The sequence below is a fragment of the Rhinopithecus roxellana genome, chromosome 15 (assembly GCF_007565055.1).
Source record: "Rhinopithecus roxellana isolate Shanxi Qingling chromosome 15, ASM756505v1, whole genome shotgun sequence".
Lineage (NCBI taxonomy): Eukaryota > Metazoa > Chordata > Mammalia > Primates > Cercopithecidae > Rhinopithecus > Rhinopithecus roxellana.
The window spans coordinates 112,334,057-112,354,058 of NC_044563.1; the positions used below are offsets into that span (position 1 = coordinate 112,334,057).

The 20,002-nt window shown below is 45.6% G+C and overlaps 1 protein-coding gene across 1 annotated transcript; it reads right to left on the reverse strand.

Moving 5' to 3' along the window:
* Positions 1 to 4,250: 4,250 nt before the first annotated feature.
* Positions 4,251 to 19,366, reverse strand: RCN1 (reticulocalbin 1). Its single transcript, XM_010358338.2, has 6 exons — positions 18,745 to 19,366; positions 12,436 to 12,629; positions 11,244 to 11,422; positions 9,159 to 9,219; positions 6,306 to 6,505; positions 4,251 to 5,429 (listed from the first exon to the last, which is right to left on the reverse strand). The coding sequence occupies exons 1-6, from the start codon at positions 18,996 to 18,998 to the stop codon at positions 5,322 to 5,324; spliced, it is 996 nt and encodes a 331-aa protein (XP_010356640.2). The 5' UTR covers positions 18,999 to 19,366; the 3' UTR covers positions 4,251 to 5,321.
* Positions 19,367 to 20,002: the final 636 nt, after the last annotated feature.

The window sequence follows — 20,002 nt, forward strand, 5'->3', positions numbered from 1 at the left end:
GGCACAGACCACAGGCTGTTTCTGTGATTCTGTGTTTTGTTTTGTTTTTTCCTCCCAGGCACGTCCTTAACTTTGGCAAAATAAACTTCTAAATTGATTGAGACCTGATGCATACTTTTTTGTTTACAGTATCATCGTTTTGGGTCTTAGGTTTCAGCATATGAATTTTGGGGTGATTCATAGATTCAAACCATAGCAGTGTGTGTGAACACCCCAGCCTGCAGGTTTACATCGAGTCCACCCCCCAACATTTGCCCATTGGCCGTCCTTTGGGACTAGAGGTGGGTATACCTGCCACGTTGCTTGCCCTTTGGAAGATACACCTGGGGAAGAGGCTGACCCAGGCTTTGGAACAGACTTGGGGTCTTTTGGGCAGAGAGTTCTGGAGTCATATGGAGACTTGGAGCATGGTCTGGAAGCAGGAGGCACTGGCTCTGGAAGGGCAAAATCCTTTGGCCCATGGACTTCTCAACCCTTGGGGAGGAACATAGTGAGAGGAGGAGTGGAATGGGTCTTTACTAGTCCCAAAGTGGGCAGAGCAGGTTGTCCAGGATTCAGGGAGATATTGATTAAAACTCCTCCCTTTCATTGGCAAAGGGGTCCTTGTCTGGACAATCAATTACACAGTCATCTCATTTGTGAGTTGTGTGGCTTTGGGCATTACTTCCCTTTCTAGTTCCCTGATTTGTAAGATGGGAAATCCACCGTGGTAACCACAGATGCTGCTCACCAGTCCTTTCAGCAGTAGGATCACATTCTCCTGTTCCCTTGAAGTTAGATGTGGCCACATGACTTGCTTTGACTGACCAATGTCAGTGAGCATGAGTGACAGGGGCCACTTTTAGGTGGCAGCATTGGATTGCCTGTGTGGGGTCTCCAGTGGATACGGGTGCTTGTGGAGATGCCTTGCTGAGCTCCCACGCCACAGACAACTGGCCAGGCCACAGCTGGCTTTGCAAAAGCAAAGATTATACCTCTGTTGCTTTAAACCACTGAGATGTTAGGGTTGTCTGTTACTGCAATATAACCTGGCTTCTCCTCTTTCCTACAAGTACCAATCTCAAGGGCTGCCGTGAGGGTTACATGAGAAAGAAATGTATGTATATGCTTGGCACAGTACCTGGTACAGAGCTATTGGTGTTTATCCTAGGAGCAATGAAATGTGTAAGTGCTCAATGCACAGACACCTTTGAGGTAGAAGGGGGCCAGTCCTTACAGCCATTTTCTTTGACAGACTTCTGTGGGAGAATTAGACTCCATTTTCTATTTTACGTGAGAAAAATTACAGAGGTACTAAAAGCACATGGGGTGGTGGGACGCATTACACCGAGGGTATGTGTCCCCAGCCGCGGACCCTGGGACTGACCAGAATTGAGGATGGGGATGGCTTCTTTGGAAATAGCCCCAAGTTCATGTAAATCTCACGAGTTTACTGATGACACAAGCTTTCTAGCCAGTGCTTAGACTTTTAATACTTCAGTGTGAGCCAAAGTGATGAACATTATAGCACTCATTGGTTTTTATGGGAATTCTATTGCTATAAACTCATTTCAGTACTTCAGAGACAGTCAAATCTCAATTGCATGTTCTTGGAGAAACCTGAGATTTTATTACGAAAGTGACAAAATAAATCTAGAAGGAAAAAAAAAAATCCCGTCAGCCACTCACTACCTCATTCCACGAGACATTTTAGCTGAGCTGCTAACAAGCAGCCACACAGCAACTGTTTGCTGGGCACTTCTGAAAAGATACAACTCATGTGTTTGCTAACAAGGGAACAACTACCATATTCCAAGCAGGTGAAGAAAACCTTCAGGTATTGCAGATTTTCTAACTACATTTTTGTGACACTTGAATTCATTCGAAAACCTACAGTAAGAGACGAGGGGTGTAAAATGTGTGTTCATGTTTTGCTTGGACAGACTATGGCTCCTAGCAATTAATGCTTTCAGTCACATTAAGCATTAAATAATGCTTTGTGACATTACAGTATTTCCCATTACAGATCAATTTTGTAGCATTTGCTCATAATCAGACTTGAAATGTTACCTAGAAACAAAATATGTTTTCCTTGAAATAGTCAGATCTTATTAGAAATCTAAGGTTTTACAAATCACCATGTTAACAGTTATGTCCCCTAGCTAAGGTTTTCTTTCTTTAAATAGTGTTAAATTAAGCCCCAGAAGCTCTAGTATCTTTCAGGGTTAGTCTTGCAATGTGTACTGACTTGAAAGGAAAAAGTTAATGCTCCAAGTATATTTAATGTCTTACTACATATAATAATAAATCAACTATATTCCTTTTTGGAGGTGAAAAATGTCATCACCTTTTAAGTTGTTGTGCTTATAATTAGGTTACACAATATTATTTTCTCATTTTTTAAAAAACAGCTTCTCATTACTTAAAAAAAAAAAAGCCATCAGCTTATTTATAGTAAAGCGGAGTTATTCTCATTTCCTTACCACATTATCATATGCTGTGGGTGAGCAAAGAAAGATAAAACATATGAAATTCTGAGATTTGGAGCAGCACAACTTAAAGCTAAATGGAAGAGAACTTTGGAGCCAGGAACACCTGGAGTTGATGTCTTGCCTTGTCATTTAATCATCATGGAATCTTGGGCAAATCTCTCAAATTCCCATTTAGCAATTGTTAGCTATTTTAGTATTTTTTACACAATTTTTTTCCTCTGAGGGATATTCCCTTTGATTAAAGCCATCAGCCTCTCACTCATTCAGCAAATAACTCCTGAGCATTTATTGCTGCTAGACTCTACTATTCTACGTCCTGGGAAGCAGCAGTAAATCAGAAAACGAGACTGTTGGTCTCATCGTTTATATTCTAGCTTGGGAGAGACAAGCAATGTCCAAACAATATAATGTCAAGTGGTGTAGTAGGTTAGCTTGAATGGCGGCCCCCACCCCTGCAAAAGACTTATTCACCTGCTAACTCCTGGAACTGTGAATGTGATTTTACTTGGAAAAAGGGATGATATAATTAAGGACCTCAAGATGAGACCATCTTGGATAATCCAAGTGCGCTCTAAATCAAATGACAAGTGTCCTATAAGAGACACACCAAGGAGAGACACAGAGAAAGGAAAGGCCTTGTGAAGACAGAGACAGAGATGACGCAGTGGAGTGATGTAGTCACAAGCTAAGGAACTCCAAGGAGTCACCAGAAGCTGGAAGAAACAAGGAGGTATTTTCCCTAGCGCTTTTAGAGGCAGAGCAGCCCTGCTGACACCTGGACTTCAGACCCTGGCCTCCAGAACCATGTAAGTTTCTGTCACTGTAAATCTTTGTGGCAATTTGGACAGAAGGCATGGAAATGAATATAAACGGTAATGCATGACAAGAATAAAATGGGGACGTTAAACTGGGATTCAAGTTGGGATTACTTTAAATAGTGGGGTCTGGAAGGCCCCCCTGAAGAAGCATCATGTTACCCGAGGGTGTGAGAGATGGGTATTCTGAATGTGAGGGGGCAGCAAGTGCAAAGGGCCCAACCTGGGAATGACCTCGGTGTGTCTGAGGACTAGAAAGTCTGTGAGGCCAGAATATAGGGGATGTGAAAGGGAGAGAGGTAAGGAGATGATGATACTGCTGGTAGGGGCCAGATCCCTTAGGCCTCCTCCTGCAGGGCCTCATAGGCCCAGGGAAGAAGCCTAGATTTTCCAGTTGAAACCTTTTTCAGGAAGATTTTGTAGTTAAAATGACCTACAGAAGAAAGGGCATTAAGCATATTCATTTATTAAATTAGTAGGCCGGGCGCGGTGGCTCAAGCCTGTAATCCCAGCACTTTGGGAGGCCGAGACGGCTGGATCACGAGGTCAGGAGATCGAGACCATCCTGGCTAACACTGTGAAACCCCGTCTCTACTAAAAAATACAAAAAACTAGACGGGCGAGGTGGCGGGCGCCTGTAGTCCCAGCTACTCGGGAGCCTGAGGCAGGAGAATGGCGTAAACCCGGGAGGCGGAGCTTGCAGTGAGCTGAGATCTGGCCACTGCACTCCAGCCTGGGCGACAGAGCGAGACTACGTCTCAAAAAAACTAAATAAATAAATAAATAAATAAATAAATAAATAAGTAAATATGAGTCTATTCTGAACATTCTAGTAATTGGACAAAAAAAAAAACAGAACCTTTATAATCTTATTCATGGAATCCAACCCCACCGTTCTACACTATACGAATAATAATGTCACAAATAGCATCCGTGAAGTCAAACACCACAGGACACAGTACAGAATCCTTAGGGGGATCCTTTATTTCATTCACTTCCTCCTTACAAGGTGAAATTTCAATCTGTACAGGTTGTGTCTGCCAGTTCAGTCCAGAGCTCAGAATATCACCTTGTCCTCATTCTATGGTATAAACTGTTCTGTGGGGACAGGTCCGAGGGTCGTGGATTCACTGGACTGGATGGGACATGATCCAGAACTCCGCTGTTTGGCTTCCCAAGGATCCCACCACCTCATTCTCATCAGTGATCATTGAGGAAATGCACTGTATTCCTATTCACTATTTCAAAGATCAGGCCTACCTCACTGGCATATCAAGAAAGTTTTCTCAAGTATATTTAGCGCTTATCATTTTACTGTAGTTTTTCAAATGTCTGACATTCATCTTTTCCCTACCTCTAAATTCCTTTCTTTTTCACATTATCTTTCTTGATTGCTTTTTAATAGAAAAACAAACAAAGACATGGATTTATTGTGCATATTAGCAGATCCATACTGGAAAATGCATGGAGGTTTCATATATACCACTTACAGTAAGGAACAGCTCAGAGTATAAAGTCGAGAAGAAAGAATCTGAAATATTAGACTTGTTCTGAAATAAGCTTACCTAGGATGATACCACTTTTGCTTAATCAGAATTTCCCCTTTCCAACTATTTAACAGTGGCAAATATAAAAAAATCTGGTAGTGAAAATACATAGCAGTCACTTCATATTACTGCCTCCCCCAACCTACTCAACTTCTGAAGAACAGGGGTTTTTCAAGTTTTGTTCCCCTTTAAGTTTTAATGGGGGAAAAAAAAAAAAAACTTTAAAAAAGTCATGTTGTACCAAGATATCCCCAGAGACAACTGCAATTTACCAAGGTTTTCATGTGTTTTGAGAGAAATCTTACTGAAAGAATAGTGATGTCCATTTTCCAGTAAATACTGAGTGAAAAACAATTTTTATACCCCAATCCGAGGTACAAACTTGCTTTTTGTGGGAACACAACTGCTGTAAATTAGACAATTGCAGCAACAATCCAAGACAATAACAGAATGCCTATGACAGTCTGCCATATTCTGGTGAGTGTCTATCAAAGCTCATCATGATTTTTTGTGAGATCTTCCCCATAATTGGTAGCTTGGCTTCCAACGAACATGTTCCAATTCTCCAATATTTCCTCTTTAGTTAGCTTCTCATCCTATAGAAGAGATGAAAGAGCTCTGTCATGGAAGCTCTGACAACTGTACTAGTTCAGCATGATGTTCATGTCATTTCATTGATTTGCAATGTTTAAAATACTATATTTAGTAATTCAGAAGCTACTGGGCACCTCCTTCATCTACCATGACTGCACTGCAAAACTCCAAATCGGAACAGCCTCTTGCTATAAAAACTGTGCTAACATATGTCAGGGAAGTCCCCGAGTAATTCAGAAGCTAGAATCCATTCGTGTCCACAAGCAGTGTTGGTCTTCCCAAAATAGGCCCTCAAGAATGCCACTTCCCTCTTATGGCCTCACTGCCTAACCTGACTATTGGCATAACCTGAGAATTTGGGGGCAATCAGCACAGCAGGGAATAGGCAGGAAATTTTTCTAAATTTATTGATTTGTTTATTTGAATGTTTACCAATAGATACCGAAGTACTAGGCATTAAAGCCAGAAACCTGAGCTTGCCTGAGGATGTCTGGGCTTTAATGGGATGGGCTTCCTTGTTCCTGACACATCACAGATGTTTGATAAATATTTGGTGACAATGAATGGATAAATAAGCTGATCCTAGGGCAACACGGGGTATACTTCTTAAATCGTGTCCTGCCCACAAAGTTCTGCAGTCCTAGGAAATGTGACTTAATGTAAGTCTGTGGCTCAGAGCTGACTTTCCAGGAAAGTTGGGGCCTAATAAGCTTAGTGTGGGTTATCATGGTATTAGCTCAAGTTTACAGGTCTCCACAAGAAGGAAAAGTCAATAAAAACATGGTCATATGGGTCAATGCTATCGCCGAGAAAAAACCAAACCAATCTTACGTAAACTGTCTCTCTTCAATCAGTGATTCCAGAAGAATGGGAAATACCTTGTTTTTGTCTGACTCATATACCAGATGCCTGGCCTCAGCCTGTGCATGATCATAATCTTGAGGGAGGATCCAGTGGCGAATCTCATCTTTGTCCAACTTCCCGTCCTTGTTCAGATCCCGGAATTCGTTAAACTGCTCCCGTTCTGATAAAACCCAGTCTGGCTCAGGGCCATTCTCCTCATGGGAAAACATATCCGCTAGAAGGGAAGGTTGTTGCTGGTTACAAAGGAAAGTGGGAAGGTAAACCATCCCCGCAAAAAAACTTGACCTCCTGAGCTTTAGGAAAGGCGATGACCAATCCAGAGACCTAACTCAAACAGCTGGTAGGCAGTTTCTTGGGGATAATGATGAAATAATTTATTCATGATGAAGGCCACGTGGTGGAGTAGAAAGAACCGAGTTTCGAAGCCGAAAGATAAATCCCGGCTTTTGACTTAGTTCAGTGACTGAGCCTGAAGTTTCCTTGTCTGTAAAATGGAGATGATAATTTATAAATCACGGGGCTATTATGATCAAATGTGCCATTTTGACGTAAAAGCCCTCTACAATCCAAACTGGTACTACATAAGTGAAAACTAATAATAATGACTAAGATTGAACACTATGGTCCTGATACTGTATAAAGTGCTCTACACACATTTTTCATTTGATTTTCACACAACAACCTTACGAAGTGAGTGCTGTTATAATTCCCATTTTACAGGTGAAAACAATGAGGTAAAGTCTTACCCAATGACCCACAGCTCATATGAGCTGGAGGCTGCACAGGAACATGGCCACTCTGCTTTCAACCAGAGTCTCAGCCACTGTGTTTAGTACTATTGTTTATATCATTTCCAAAGGGCTTTCACTTGTCATTTTATTTCATTCTCATAACAATTCTACAAGATGGATCATTATCCCCATTGTACAAAATGGCAAGTAAAGAAAAAGGAAACGTTTTTGCACTGTGTGTGTGTCAGTAGCTCTTGGAAAAGAGAGATACCCTGCAGGCAGTTTCTCTGTAATGGAGGCAGAGCTTGGAAATGTCAGGTGGTGAAGGGAGCAGGTTGTAAGAGAAGGAAAAAAAGAGACAAGACCCCTGACTACAAGGCAGACCCCTAACTGACATGTCTACATTGTTTTTGAGAAAGAGCTGTAATATGTATTAGCTAATTCAAGCTTCATCGAATCCTGCAAGAATGGGCTAACTTTTTTTTCCCATTTTACAGATGAGGAAGCTGAGGTTTAAAGCCATTACATGATTATCCCAGGGTCACACAGCTAATTGGTTGAGAAGCTAGGGCTCCTAATTCCAGTGCCCTTCCTACTACACCCCCCCACCACACACTTTTCACTTGTCGCCTCCCCAAGAAGTGAAATGATGAGTCAATACATTGGGTTCCTCTGCCTGTGAGTCACTAGGTATCCGATTTTCAAGCGCAACGCCTCCACCTCCCTCTCTCTATTCAGTGTAAAGAATGGGATGCTTCTTCGAGGCAAAGCCACTCAAAGAGTTCTGCCCCTGACTTTGCACCACTTCAATGTACAGTTCCGGAGGGCTGAGCAGAGCATACACTTTCAATCAAAAGCACTACATTGTTTGTTTTAATCATGCAGTCTTTGCTGTCAGTCTCATTTCATCCCCAGTGCCACGGTGAGAGGTATGCGCCTCTGAACGTGACCCTCGCATGTGGACCCAGCAAGACGCTGGCACTACTGCTTCCTCTGATGAGGGAGCTGTCAGCATATGTCATTCTATCAGGGTAGTGCCACCAACATCACTTTAATTACTGTGGCGAGAGCTACCTTGTCTGTTACCAATGACACACAAGGAACAGTGTTCGGCTCACGATCAAACATAATTTCTAATGATTAGAGGAAACTCTGCTCTTCATTGCTGAAGGCACTTGTTCTTGTATCTGGGGTGGCAAAGTAATACAACCACAAAACCACAGTCAGACAGCAACTCGGGCTCTGGGTTTTACATTTAAAGGTAATTAATGGCTTCGATTAAAAATCTGTACAAAAAATTATACATATTTCATTCCTCTTGTCATAGGTCAATACTTAAATCAAATGATTTTCTGGCTTTTACTTTATCGAGACTTGGGAAAAGAGCTGCCATGAGAAGGGAGCCTGCAGCTGGAGCCATGTGCCATAGCAGGTGGTAAGGATCAAATGGAATTGTCCTTGTTGTCTGCTCTAGTCCTTTCCAGCAGGGGTTGGGCTGGGGGGATTTGGAGCTACCAGGAAGCGCTCTAAACAGTAATGGTGGGTTCAGACCCAAATACATTAATTTGACTCTATGGGACTCCCAACCGAAGGATGGGAAATGAGGGGCACAAAATAACAATATTATTGGGCAATTGTGCACTCTATAAAACATTTATCTCTCTAAGAAGAATTCCTTTCTGCAAAGAGCTCAGGCATATAAACAGTTCTGTTAATCACAGCTGCATCTACTCAGAGCTTCTACGCCCCATTGACCCCATCCAGTTTTAGAGTTTTTGCCCTGACACTGTCTCTTCTATCTTCACTGTAAATCTATGGGATCTCCAATGCCCTTTTGCAAAGGTAAAACTAGGCAGTGTGACGAAGGGCACCTCTCAGAGTCATGGGGCCAACTGTTGGCCAGCCTTGTGTAGGGCCAGCCTTTTGATCTCTTCTCCACCGAATAAGGTCTAATAATACTTCCCTGATACTACACCACTAGGGCTGATGGGACAAGCAGGCTGGAAGTTCACAGGAGTGACTTATAGACTTCCAGCTGTTGCTAAAAGAGACGTCTGGGGAAAGTAGCCAGACGTGTGGGTGGGGGGGCATGTGGCCCAGTCGGGAAGCTGAGCAAGACTCTAGGTCAGCACTCACCAATATACTCATCCTGATCCACAAACCCATCCCCGTTCTTGTCGATGTCCTCCAGGGTTTCCTAGGAAGCAAAGGGTAAAACAGAATGCAAGATGGCCATGTGCTCTAAGGAAGTCTGAGAATTCTATTGTCCTCCTTTATCCAGCTTTTACGGCTGAATGCTTGGTGACTTCTGGCTCATCTCCTTACTTCCCTGGGAACTAGTTTCTTATTTGTAAAAAACAGGCAATAGTTTCTGTTCCTAATCCCCCACTCCAATTTCAAGAGCAGAATGCTTTCTTCAAAGCAAGACGTACCTGTAACCCCAGAGGTGCTCTGATGATATCAGGAGGACCTGCCAGGCCAACCAACTCCACCATCCAACCAAAACACCCACTGGGGAACATGCGAGAAAACCAGTGTGAGAACCACTGGATTACATGATCTCAAGAATAGACTCCAGTGCCAACAGGACTATGAATACTGAGTTGGTGTCAGAGAAATGTGAAACAGTGGTCAACTAAAAAATAAAAGTATAACTGACTTTTTAATGTATTATGCTCTGTATTTAGTATACTTGACCCCTTATTTACATTTTTTTGATTGGGTCAATAATTAAATGAGTTTACTGTTCATTGGCACAGCAACTCAGAGGCATCCTGGGCCAAACCAAAGAGAAAACCTGAGAGCAGAGAGCCACTCCCAAAGACTTGTCATCCACTGTGGATCGTTCCCCACCTGCACTGTCCTCTGCCACATTAGCTATCACTACATGGATGGTGAGTGGTAGAGAAATGATTCTTGGAGCCACCGCCCAGTCCTTACAGTCATGGCGATCACGAGGATGAAGCATGAGCGGACCCTTCCACCACCTGGATAACTAAAACCATCTACAGCTCGTGTAAACAAAAGCTCTAGCCATCTGTTTCCCAGGATTGAAACAGTTGGAACTGGCTTGGTGCATCTGCCCAGGAAAACAGGTGATGGCATTTATTTAATTGTCATGGAAAATGAAGACATTTGGGACCCAACAAGACACTATGGAAAGCAACTACATTCTGAGGCCTTACAAGCAGAGTCACTCCTCAAAGCCTAGGGCCTGATCCACCCACCCTCCAAAGACCTACCCCCTAAGGGTAGCATCCCTTCCAGCCATAATTTTTACTTTACATTTCCACACAGTTTTAACAATCCAATTCATCCCATTTCTTACTCTTTTCCCAAGTTCCTTAAAACTGAAAAATGGGGCATGGGGCAGAGACTAGCTAGTTGCTCACTTAAGCCATTTGCTCTTTTTCTTTTTTCCTTTTTTTTGAAACGGAGTCTCGCCCTGTCGCCCAGGCTGGAGTGCAATGGCACGATCTCAGCTTGCTGCAACCTCCGCCTCCCGGGTTCAAGTGATTCTCCTGCCTCAGTCTCCCGAGTAGCTGGGATTATAGCCACGTGCCACCATGCCCAGCTAATTTCTTTTCTATCTTTAGTAGAGACAGCGTTTCACCACGTGGGCCAGGCTGGTTTTAAACTCCTGACCTCATGATCCGCCTCCTCGGCCTCCCAAAGTGCTGGGATTACAGGCATGAGCCACTGTGCCTGGCCCCTATTTGCTCTTTCTAGGCACATATCTAAACTGTATTTCCCAGCCTCTTCATATCTAGGAGGGACCAGTGTAACATAAGCGAAGGGGATGTGTCATTCCCTGGCCAGAACAGTAAACAAAGACTCTTATCTTCTCATTTCCTCTCTTTTCCTTTGTCAGCCAGTTGGGTGTTGCCAGGATGACTCTGAAGCTACAAGATGGCAGAGCACAAGCAGGAGTGCTTAGAGGAGAACTGGGTACCCAATTGTGCAAAGAGAACAGCCTGGGAGGTCCATCTGACTGGAACAAACTTTGCTAGTGTTAAATGGCTATAACTGGGGGCTATTTGTTATAGCAGCCAGCCTGACTTGACTAATTTACTGGGTAGACAGGTATTCCAACAAACTCTACTTTGGAATCCTTCTCCAGTTCCCTTCAGGCTGAAAAATGTTCTCTCTTTGGAAGAGACAAGATTTGGAGGCAGTTTTCTCCCTGGTCTTTTCCCAGCCCAGGACCTTCACTTATCTTACCAGAACCACAATTTCCTTCATGTGTTCAAACTCTTCAGGATGCAGAAAGGCGGTAAACTCCTCCCGAGTAGCTGTCAGGTCACCATCGAGGTCTGCAGCTTTGAATCTTCTCTCGTCACGTGGCAGCATCTTTTTAAAGGTGTGATGATCTGAAGAATCATGAAACTCCGCAGGGTTTCCTGCAGGATGTATGTATGCAGAAACGTTTTTCAACTGTGCTGCCAAGAAAGGCGTTTCCTGCCACATCACTCATCCTTCATGCTCAAATGGTACACACAGGGAAAAAAGGTCCCGACCTACTGAGTTCTTTAAAACATTTTATGTCAGAATGCCTCTAATATCAGTCCCCTCAAGCCACCCCGTAATCTAGGCCTCAGGGCATATTAGGGGAATTATTGCAAGTGGTTAAGAGCGCGGGCTTTAGACTATATCACTGCCATACTTCTCTTTGCAGAACTCTGCTTTCATCATCTCATTCTTTGATCTAGAACATACAGAGGCTCTTTGGTACCCAAAACATCTTGTCTCAACACCGTGCCTGGCTTTCAAGATCTCCCTGATTCTGGCCGTGTGCATGTATCTTTGGTTCTCCTCGGGCCTGTTTCTTGGTCATGCTCACCATGTACCCAGCAGGTCTGTACCCCGTACCTCTGTAATCTCACTTCTCCTTCATTCTCCCGGTCCTGTTTGTCTTGGATCCAAGCCCTTCCCATTACTGCATGCATTGCTGCATCTTTGCCCCTCCAATTGACCCACCTTCTCCAAATATAAATCCATTCTCCAAGGCCCCAGTTTCCAAACCACCCATACCAGGAAGCCTTCCCTGACTGCTCCGGCCCGCTCAATCCTTGCTATCCGGAATTAGGCAGCATTTTGAAAGTGTACCACAGACACACTTTCCTTCTGCTTTCTTCTCCCTGTGTGCCTCTGAGATGAAGTTGAGATGGGGTCGCAATCTAAGGGATTTTTTTTTATTAGCCCTCACAGTCCTTCACTCCCACCTGTAACTTCACTCACTGTAAGAAACTCAGTACGTTCCGGGTTTGCAGAGGAGGGTGTTATACAAGCACGTTCTACTTAGGAGGCTGTGACATCTCCCTGAAGGGAGTGGATATGATGAGAGAGGAGAGAGTCTACAAAAAGCTTGTGCCCCGGGCCCCCGCTGTGTCATCACTCCTGCAGCACCTCTTACCTAGGTAGTAACCATAGGTGGCTTGTTTGTATTCTTCCCAGGAAATTTTATCATCCTTGTCCCTATCATAATCCTTCCAGACTTTGGCGACATTATCGAAGATGTATCTTTTCTGCACCCGTTTGATCCAGGTTTTCAACTCCTCAGTAGTGACAAAGCCATCCCCATCACTGTCGATTCGATCAACAATCTTTCTGCAGTACAAAAAAAAAAAAAAAAGAAAAGAAACCTACACACATGCACAAGGCTATTATTAGGGCTTTGTGTGATGCTGGTCCAGCAAAAGATCAAACACTTGCACAATCTAAAATGCACAAACAACTACAACAGAATCAATGATCTAAGGAGGCTGGAAGGAATCTTCAAGTTTATCCTTCCACGGTTGATGTGCTTTCCCCCCACCAGTGCCGATGGCAGACACCGCTAATGGAGTGTACCCCTCTGTCCTGATAAAACTAGAGGTGCTCTCAGAATTCTCAGCACTGTGCTCTGGTGATGGCCACTACCAATGCATCAGAGCTGATCTGTAAGATGAAACCTATTAATCTTCCCTGCTGTAGTCCAACATCCTCATTTTGGAGTAATGGAAACTGAGGCCCAGAGAAATGGGATAACTTTTCTAAGATTACACAGCCAGTATTTGGTAAAACTGGGGTGAGAATTCATGTCTTCTGGCTTAGGTCCAATGCAAAAAGTGGAAAATTGTATGTAAATCAAAAGATGATTTTGTTTTGTTTTTTTAAATCTCACCACGGTGTATGCAAAGACTTGACACTTAAAGCAAGAGGACACCAGATGGTGGACACAGCACAAATGTCAGGGCTGAAGGAGCCTTGACATCATGGAATCTACTCACGAAACTTGACCAGCTGATCCGCTCTAGGAACCTTAAACCCTTTGCTCTTAGGGTAAAGATTCCTATACCAGCTCCACAGCTGGGCTAGGTTTCAGGAACTTCCCACTGAACTCCACTGAGGTACCCTAAATGCTAGCCCAGAGCAAACTTCAAGCTGGGAACTCACTTTTATCATCTCTAGATCAGACGGTCCCAAACCAGGACAGCATTCTGGTAGGGAACTTCACAAACACCCCCAAGCTATTCCTAGTGTTTAAAAAAGTTTCACCCTTGTAGTCCATTTACCTGGGAGGAGGTCATACAGGCTAACTCTAGATTTCGTTCTTTGTTTGGGGCTGGAATTCTATCAGCTTCAGTGGCAAAACTTTCTTACTTTTCAACAGACCTTCTGATTGGCAATTAATCTTTGATTAATAAAAAGTGGGAAACAAATTCATCAGTAGTTTGACAGAGAAAATCTCCTATAACTTTTCTTTTAGGTGGGGGGAGGGTGTACACGAGAAGGGTAGGAGTGAATAATCAATGTCTCCACCTCCTACCTGAACCCAAGAGGCCAAGCTCCTCTTTCTCAGGAAGGTGTAAACATCACTAATAGCTTGAAAGTGACCCTTCATTTGCACGTTTAATAGGCCTCAATCCTAAAAGATAGGCTAGACCTGTGATCCCAGTGCTTCAGGAGGCTGAGGTGGGAGGACTGAGGTAGAAGGCCAAGAGTTTGAGAGCAGCCTGGGCAACATAGTGAGATCCTGACTCCACAAAAAATTTAAAAATTAGCCAGGCATAGTGACACATGCCTGTAGCCCCAACTACCGCTGTGCATCATAGCCTGGTCAACAAATCAAGAACGTGTCTTAAAAAAAAAAAAAAAGAACCAAACACTGCATGTTCTCACTCATAGGTGGGAACTGAACAATGAGATCACTTGGACTCGGGAAGGGGAACATCACACACCGGGGCCTATCATGGGGAGGGGGGAGGGGGGAGGGATTGCACTGGGAGTTATACCTGATATAAATGACGAATTGATGGGTGCTGAAGAGTTGATGAGTGCAGCACACCAACATGGCACAAGTATACATATGTAACAAACCTGCACGTTATGCACATGTACCCTAGAACTTAAAGTATAATTTAAAAAAAAAATTATTTTATCCTTTTAAAGTTAATCCTAGTAAATGATGTGGACAATGGTTCCAACTTGATCTTTATCCTGATGGCTGTTTAGTTTTCCCAAAAGCATTCATTAAAAAGTCTATTCTTCCCCATGGATTTATGATATAATAAATGCCCAAAGCATATAGTTCTATTTTTGGACTTTCTATACTGTTCCAAGGGTTTGCTTTTCTACTCATGAGCCAGTACCACAGTGTTTTAGTTATTGAAGCTTTGTTATATGTCTTAATACATAAAGGGATATCTCCCCTTCATTGCTCTTGCTTTTTAACATTTTTCTAGCTAGTCTCATTTTTCCATGTGAACTTTAGGACCAGCTTGCCTAAAAACAAGCAAGTTAACAAACTAAATATCCTTTTAATATTTTACTGAGATTCCATTTCCATTTGTAAATTAATGTTTAGAGTATTTAAATCATTATAATGTTAAGTCCTTTAAGATGTTATGATTTTATTAATGTGGTATATTATTTCATTTAAATACATTTTCATTTCTTTAAAAAAAAAAAAAAGACTAAAACACTAAACTTCAAGCGTGTTCAGGCTTCTTCCCCCAGGAAATCATAGTCAGACACAGCAGAATTATTTTAACATTGTGCAGTGTTGAGCCCAGGTATGTGCCAAGCACTGCTCCAATCCTGGGGACACAGTGGAGACATGCCAATGGGTTACCCAAAGCCAACTGGGAAACAGAATCTCAGGCTAACGACATCAGATTCTACAATCCTCTTTTGTGGAAAGGACAGCATCTAATCTATGCCAAATAAACATCTAGGACAGAGCTCAGCCTGACATATAGTAAGGAATCAATAAATATTTGTTGCAAGAATAAATAAGATCTTAACTTTCTCTTTAACAATCTCAAGTGAAATCCTGGGAAAGGCAGCTAGGGTGGAGATGAAGCCCAGCACTTCCATCAGAACACGTGGATCCCCGTCCTGCCTCTGGTCCCCATTATCTGCGTGATCTTGGGCAAGTGTATTGACTCTGAGTTTCTCCATCTGTAAACTGGACACCTACTTCACAAGGAATGTTGTGAGGAATAAAGGAGAGAATGCATGCCTTTCCTCACTAAAGACAATAATCTAGATCAGTGGCGGATGGTAGCTGCTACACAGAAGCCATTCAAATGTTTGTTGCATGAATAAATTAATGAAATCAAGGTGTTAATACAAGGAGCAAACCCAGACTAACTCCATCATCATTTGTTCTCAACACCAACAGGTAACAGAATGAGCAAAACCTCTCGATGGGACCTATGGCCACTTGGAGATACCCTGCTAGCCGCCAAACAGGGCTGACCAACTCTGCTGCAGAGGATGACTGACACACAGGAATAAAGGTGTCAAGAGAAGCCAGATATGGGGGTCTGTATGTGAAATCATTCAAACTTTAAATGTGGGCAAGTAATTTACACTGTGTGGCATATTTGTGAATGCATGCAGCCTGCGGGTTCCCACTTTGCAAACCTCTGGCCCAGGTGTCTTTAGGGGCTTTAGAGCTGTCACATTTTCAGGACTGACAGGTAATGGTGACAAAGTTGCCTAGATCCAGCCATACTCATTCCTCCTCAGCCCAATCATGGAGGGGACTACTGAAGCAGAAGCTGTGGACAGAGGGGCAGCTTCTCACATGCAGCCCCATCCCAAACTGGACCCATAATTTCTAGCACCTCCTACCCCGCCTCTACCCCACATTTAACCCACAAGCAAATGGTGCATCCATCACCCATCTGGTGGCTTAGGCCAGAGACCCAGATGTCCCCTTGATTCCTACCTCCCTCCTCTCCCCCTTGTTGAGTCAAGAGCAAGAGCTGCCAGTTCTACCTCCCACTGGTGTATAGATACATCGCCTCCTGGAATCTGGAGAGACCAAGCCCCTTTGGCATTTACCCCTCTCCCCTGCCACTGGTCTAGTCTATACCTCGATTATGTTCTTTGCGTACTGCCTCATGCCAGCCTGACTTTCCCAATGAGTTTTGGGGATTATGACATTTTGACAACGTACAGGAGAACAGATCTCCATCTCACCAAGGTCCTTCCTGCTCTGTCCTTGGTTTCCCCTCCATTCCCACCTCTCACTTCCCTTCCCTGTCCCTTTGCAGACTCACCACCCCTCAGGCCCCAGAACACTTTTCAAACCTTTTAGAAATGGGCTGTTTTCTCTTCAGGAAGGCCTTACCCTGCTGTACACCTGGCAACCTCCAAGTCATCCTACAAACTCTGATCAGGTGACAGCCCTAATCCCCTTTCTCTAACCTGCAGCCCTGGTGGCTCCTTCTCCTGGATGTGCTCACCATAGGTTTTACAGGCCATCGTTGCAGCAATTGTGCATAATGGCTAGTTTGTCTGTGCTTCTCTCCTCCACATTTGCTTATAAACACTTTGATGCCTAGAGCATAAGGTTTCATCTTTGTATCTTCCAGTTGTCTAAACTGGGGCCGGGTACACAGTAGCCATTCAAATGTTTGTTGCATGAATAACTGAATGAAGTCAAGGTGTTAATACAAGGATCAAATCCAGACCAACTCCACCGTCACTTGTTCTCACTACTAGGCTGAACTGTCATGATGAAGGCATTAACTGGAAGCTGTAGAACCACACCTTATAAAGTTTTCCAAATCCCAAAACCTCTCCCTGCCTCCTCTCCAGTGACAATGTGGCTACCACTCAGGGCTACAGAATAAATCAGTCTCCAAGTGCCTCAAAGCAATACAATAGACTGAACTCATCAATGGCCCCCATTGTTAAGTCCTAACCGAGAAGAGAAAGTACTGTGCAAGATAAAAGGTAATTGTTTGGAGGTGACTTTGAAGTTCAAAGGTCTTGTTATCAGAGCAGGCAGATGGTGCACCTACACAATAGGTATAATTTATCCTCATATTCCAATGAAACACTTTGGCCTTTGGAGGGCCCCAGGAGCACAGGGATGGCTGTGTTCTCTTTCATGTGGCAGAACGTGAAGATCCTCCACCCCCAGGAATCAGGTTCAGGGAGATCTGAGACCTGGTGCCCAGTAGGCAGGACTGCTGGTTTCTTCCCCAGCCCTGCCTCCATGTGGGACCAGGCTGCCTGCTGGGTCCTCTGAGCAAGGACCAGCAGATATCTCTGCACAATGCCCAAGTGTCTCCGCAGGGGGACCCGGGGAGGGTGTACTGAAACGTGCCCAAGTTTTGTTTCCCGGGTTTGGTTCCTGACTCAACTGCCTTTAACAGCCCAAGTGAAAATCCTCCACCACCAAGAGCACCCTCCAGCTTTTTGCCCCCAACAAATCAGTTGCCAAAGAACTGAGTGCTTATGCAGACATCTGCTGCCAACAGAAACGGTTCAGGCGACCCCTTTCCATTCCTGCTCCCTCGTGTTTCCAATCGGAAACTGCGTGTCCCCGGATTTTTGTATCCCTACACTAGATTTTATTTATTTTATTTTTTTTTATTTTTGAGATGGAGTCTCACTCTAGCCCCGGCTGGAGTGCAGTGGCGCAATCTCCGTTCACTGCTACCTCCACCTCCCGGGTTCAAGCGATTCTCCTGCCTCAGCCTCCCAAGTAGCTGGGATTACAGGCGTGTGCCACGACGCCCGGCTAATTTTTGTATTTTTAGTAGAAACGGGGTTTCCCTACGTTGGTCAGGCTAGTCTCGAACCCCTGACTTCAGGTGATCCCTCCGCCTCGGCCTCTCAAAGTGCTGGGATTACAGGAGTGAGCCACCGCGCCCAGCCTCCTTACGACAGATTTACAGGGCGATTAGGCAAAAGGCAAGACTACCTGGCCGAGACTAGGAAGTAAGCCTGTCACTCGCCTGCCCCTTCATCTTTTATCCATTCATGTTCATCCCTGAGACCTTCTTAACGAGTGTCTCAAGCCCTTCTCGCCGGAAGTGGGGGATCAGAGAGAAACTGTGAGAGGGTGGGGAGGAGCTCATGTCACTAACAGGCCACTGTGGACAAACTCTTCTTTTGTGCACTCTCTCCCTTCCCTTCTGATGCAACCCGGGGGGAGGGGGCGGGCCCTCGCCGTCCTGGCTACCGCGGCCGCTGCCACGTTCTCGCCTCCCCGCGAGAAACCACCCAGGCCGGGGCGCGGCGGCGATCTCCACGCTGGGGTCCCGGGGCCCTCCGGCAACTTAGCCTTAGCCCCGGCGCCGAGTCGGGCAGGCCCCCGCCCTCAGGGCCGCCCGCGCGATTTCGCTTTCGCTTTGGCGGTAGTATCCCGCGTGGCTCCCGCCCAGACGGCCCCCGGACACCTGCGCCGCCTCCCGCGGGGACCTGGCCGTGGCCTCACCCCAGCCTCTCCTTGCTCTCGTCCGGCGTGAGCTGGTCGAAGGTCTTGGAGTCCTCCTTGCCCAGGAAGGCCTCGTGGTCGTACTGGAAGCTCTGGTTGTCCTCAGGGGGCCGCTCGCCCAGCTCCGAATCGGGCCGCACCACGCGCTCCTTGCGCACCGTGGGCTTGGCCCGCAGAACCCGCGGCGCCAGCACCAGCGCCAGCAGCAGTCCCAGGGCGAACCCCAGGCGGCGGCCACGGCCACCGCGCGCCATCGTCCGGAGGAGAGGGCGGCCGGGAGGGAGGCGCTGAGCAAGCGACAACAACGGCAGCTCGGGAATGGGGGCTTGGAGCGCGGCGACGGCGGCGGGGCTGGGGCCGGGGCCGGCGCGGAGGAGGGGACAGCCAAGTCCCTTAGCCAGTGCCCGCCCGGAGCCGGAGTAGAGGGGCGCGCCGGGGCCTCGGGCTGGGAAGCTGCCGGCGGTCCCGCTCACGCGCCCATTGGTCGCTGCGCTGCCGGGGGAGGCCGGGGCCGCCGAGCCACGTCGCCAGCCGGGGTGGTGGGCGCGGGGCTAATGTTTCGCCTCGGCCCCTCCCCGCGATCTCGTTGCTAGGGGCGGGCCCGGGCGAACTGGGCTGGGGACTGGAGAGCTCGGAGGAGGACTGGGAAGAAGTTCTTTGTCAAGCAACAGATGTTCAGGATAAAATTCCCTCTGACTTCCTACAGTTCCGGAAAACTGTAAGGAAGGAGGCGCTGCCCCTCCTCAACTTCCAACTGAGCCCTAGACCCTGCTCTAAAATGTGTTCTCAAACCCAGTTTAACCCCATTTAGCAAAATTTGGAGTCTAGTTACAAACGCGAGCCTGGAAGGAGACCAAGACTGCTAAGTCCCCTGGAAACGAGGGTCCTACTGTCAGTCGTCAAGGAGGGTCAAGCGGGAAACTTCTATATGACCGAGAGTCCCTCTAAAGGGAGCAGTACTGTGCGTTCCAGCTGCCAGGGGAACGCAGGCCCCACGCTGGTAGATAGTCCTGTTTCCCAAATGAAATCAGGATTTTAGATTTTTATGTTTTATTTCTAAATGTTGGTAACTCGTTTTACAAAAGCACTAGTTGGATCCACTCTTACCTGTATTCAGGTGGTAATGCTACCAATACAGATATCTGTCCCATCAAACTTTCTGCAGTGATGGAAATGTGCTCTATCTGGTCTGTCCTGTAGGTAGTGGCTGTTGAGCACTTGATGTGTAGCTTAGTGTAAGTGAGGCACTGAAATTTTA